The sequence below is a fragment of the Geospiza fortis genome, unplaced genomic scaffold (assembly GCF_000277835.1).
Source record: "Geospiza fortis unplaced genomic scaffold, GeoFor_1.0 scaffold244, whole genome shotgun sequence".
NCBI classification, from domain to species: Eukaryota; Metazoa; Chordata; class Aves; order Passeriformes; family Thraupidae; genus Geospiza; species Geospiza fortis.
In genome coordinates this window covers 2,341,654-2,344,943 of record NW_005054370.1, presented here as the reverse complement: position 1 = coordinate 2,344,943, position 3,290 = coordinate 2,341,654, and the positions used below count along the sequence as shown (strand labels likewise).

The 3,290-nt window shown below is 49.7% G+C and overlaps 1 protein-coding gene and 1 long non-coding RNA gene across 2 annotated transcripts in view; one reads left to right on the top strand and one right to left on the bottom strand.

Moving 5' to 3' along the window:
- Positions 1–273: 273 nt before the first annotated feature.
- Positions 274–1,466, top strand: LOC115948282. The gene is made up of 3 exons (XR_004082117.1): positions 274–380; positions 534–628; positions 1,405–1,466. It is a non-coding gene; the product is annotated as an uncharacterized LOC115948282 (long non-coding RNA).
- Positions 1,467–2,382: 916 nt separating this feature from the next.
- The window catches only part of LOC102037385 (histone H3.3), a 1,189-nt gene continuing 281 nt past the window's right edge, over positions 2,383–3,290 (bottom strand). The window contains exons 2-3 of the mRNA XM_031059915.1: positions 3,169–3,290; positions 2,383–3,084 (exon numbers count right to left, since the gene is read on the bottom strand). Of these exons, the coding sequence (XP_030915775.1) occupies positions 2,956–3,084; positions 3,169–3,290 (251 nt within the window). The 3' untranslated portion in view covers positions 2,383–2,955. The remainder of the gene's footprint in view (positions 3,085–3,168) is intronic.

The following is a 3,290-nucleotide window of genomic DNA, read 5'->3' as shown; positions in this document are numbered from 1 at the left end:
CCTCTGCATTTGGATAATCTCTGGTGAGTGTCTGATTAAAAACAGAGCTCAGGGCTCTGCTGATCAGGGCTTCTTCCTCCTCATCCCCCCTGCAGGAGGTTTTATTTGATGTGAAGGAGGCAGAAGTCCTTGTGCAGGAGAAGGCTTCTTCCAAGGTGAGTGAGTGACATCCAAGGTCTGGGAATCTGGTGGCATGGGGAGCCCAGCTGGAGGGGTCCTGGGGACAGAATAAACCAGGAATGGGGCTGACAGGGCCTGACCAGAGCCCCAAACAGCCCCTCCCTGTGCCCTGCACAGCTCCTGTGCCCCCATCCCTACCCCTCCATCTCCTGCGTGGGACACTGCACATGGAGCCCCAGGATCTTTGCCTTCTGTGTGCTGTGAGTGCTGCCTGTGGGTCCTGGCAGGGCACAGAGGGATGTAGCTCTGGGAAACCTCTGAACAAGGCCCAGAGCAGCCACAAGGTCCTGCTGTGGTGGGAGGCAGGGCTGGGCTCGGAGCTGGCTGGAAAATGGACGTGTTTCCATTTTTAGCTCTTCACCCGAGAGCCCTGACGGGAGCACGTTCGACTGCCTGGTGTTTGCATCCAGCTCTGAGCAAGAATGTGAGGAAATCATGGGGAGAATCGGTAAGGGAAGGGTTTAAGGCTTCAGCTACCATCAGTCACACCGTGGAATACCAGGAATTCTGTTCGGTCCACCACATGCAGGATCTGACTTATTTTCTTTTGTTGAGGTTACTAAGATGAAGAGGTATTTTGATATTTTTCTGGTGTGGGGTTTTTTTATAAAGAACCACTTGACAATGATTTTATTTTAAGAAACAGCTTCTAGGCATACCCAGCTGCTTCATTGTTTCCAGTAAGGACTTGGAGGAAATACCGTTTTCAAGGGATGTTATTTTAAACGTGCTTTTCTTGCAGGAGCTGAGGCTGCTACTGCAGCTCAGCACCAAACCAAGCATTCACCAAAAAAAAATCCTGACTTGGAATTTTTCATTTTCAATTGGCCTAAATGCAAGCTGTGTGGTTCTTCCTGAATTACATGGGCCACCGAGGATTCTCAGATTTCCCATGGGGACATTCCTGGCAAGCAGGGTCCCTGCTGAGAGAGAGACCTTGCCCAGGTGATTGACCTGAGATCACTGAGCCTCATTTGAGTTCCAGCTGGTGCTTAACTTTGTGTCTAAGTTGTGAACCTAATTACTTTGCATCAAAGGAATCCTTCCCCCTACAGCTTTAGCAAGGAGAATAGGAAAACACTTGTATAAAACCTACCATTTAGGAACAGGATTTTGGCAGGACTCTGCTGCGAGCCAGGGGCTGGGTTTGCTCAGAGCAGTGTAGGACAGGGAGGTGAGGAGGAGGAGGCTGTGTGAGGTGGTGAGGAGTGCCTGTTCCTCCAGCTGCAGGCTTCAAGCACACAGAGTGGTTTGTCTGAGGGAGAAGAGCACCATGAGGCACCACCGGCCCAGCGGCAGCTAAGGGATACAGGCCCTGCCTCCCAGAGCAAGTTGGGATGGATTTCCTGCTCTTCCTCACCATCATGGTGGGAGATCATCCTCTCCCTCACCATCGTGTGGGAGATCACGGATACTCGAGCCTGGTGGGGACTGCTGCTACTCTTGCCCCAGAACAGCACAATTTCCGCTGGAAGAAATCAAGCCGGGCTGGCTCAACCACTTCCCTGTGCTGCTTTCTGTGACAGCTCCAGCCTGACTCGCAGAGCCTGTTCTGGCAGGGCTGAGCGGCCTTGCCCTCTAAGCTCACTGTTAATTACCTCTGAGCACTTTCCTCCACCACAGCCCAGCAGGGCCTGGCAGCTGAGGAACCCAGACCTGCCTTGGCCCAGCCTGAAGCAAAGGTTTGAGTTCAATCACATTCCATCCAAAAATCTGGATGGGAAATGAGAATCCCATGGAGAACCCACCCATGTGCTCAGCAGCCCATCTGCTCCCAGGGTGTTCAATCAGCTGCTCCCCATACAGATCCAGGACTGGCACAGCCCAATCCCATGGGAACGCTCCCCCCCCGCACTGCTCAGGAACAGCCAGGTCGTTTTGCTTCAGCCAGACCAGTCACAAGTCCAAAATAAACTTTCCCTGCATCCGCTGGAGCTAAGCTTGTGCCCTGATCAGAGCAAAGTCCCCCAAAAAGCCACTGCAGCCTGGGCCAGTCCTCCTGGACCCTACACAGCTGTAGGGCTCCACTCTGACTACAGCAAGGACTGAAGCTGCACAAAAACTCCAAAATACTCCAAAAGTTCTCCATTCTGGTGTCAGCAGAAGTTTAGTTGCCACAGCAGCAGCCCAGGATTACAGGAATCTGTAGGAGGCAGAAGCTTCTTCAAGCCCATTCAAACCAAATGACAAAGACTCCTCACATGTGAATGTAAAACATTTAATTTAAAAATGTTGACACTACAATATATAAAATAGCTATTATAAATGCACATAGTGTATTCTATAGCTGCCAGGTTTACGTTTTTAGGAAACTGTAAGTTACACTGTGGTTAAGACTTGAAGTTTCACCCTCTGAAGGAAGTCCACATTTGATCACAGTGATGCATGGTCAGACTAACAGCCCCAATTGTTAAACACTTGGATCAAGTCATAACCAGTTTTATTGCAAAAGGACCCTGTACACATTTATATCAATTCTAGTACCTTACAAGTTTATCTAACCAACAAGTCATTAACATACAGAAACATGCATGAGAAGCAAGAAAGAACACCCATCCCTTCTGCATATTAGCAACTTGTCACTCCCGAGCCCGAGGCTCAACATCACTGAGGTTTATGTGAACAGTCACTTTTAGCATTCATCCTGAGTGAAAGATGGAATGACTTAAGTACAAATGCAACATATTATAAACAATTTCTTACAAAAAAAGTCACAAATTAAAACCAAAGTATTTTACAGAATTAACTACAAAACACCATAAAAACAGCCTTCACTTAAGCCCTCTCTCCCCGTATCCTGCGAGCCAACTGGATATCTTTGGGCATGATGGTGACTCTCTTGGCATGGATGGCACACAGGTTTGTGTCTTCAAACAGACCCACCAGATATGCCTCGCTGGCCTCCTGTTTCAAGAGCACAAGAAACGTTGTTAAAAACCCTCAGCGCAGCTCCCCCGGCACCGCAGCCCAGCCGGCCCTCGGCAGTACCTGCAGAGCACCGATGGCCGCACTCTGGAACCTCAAATCTGTTTTGAAATCTTGGGCGATTTCCCTGACCAGCCGCTGGAAGGGCAGCTTGCGGATCAGCAGCTCCCCGGCATTCTGATAAA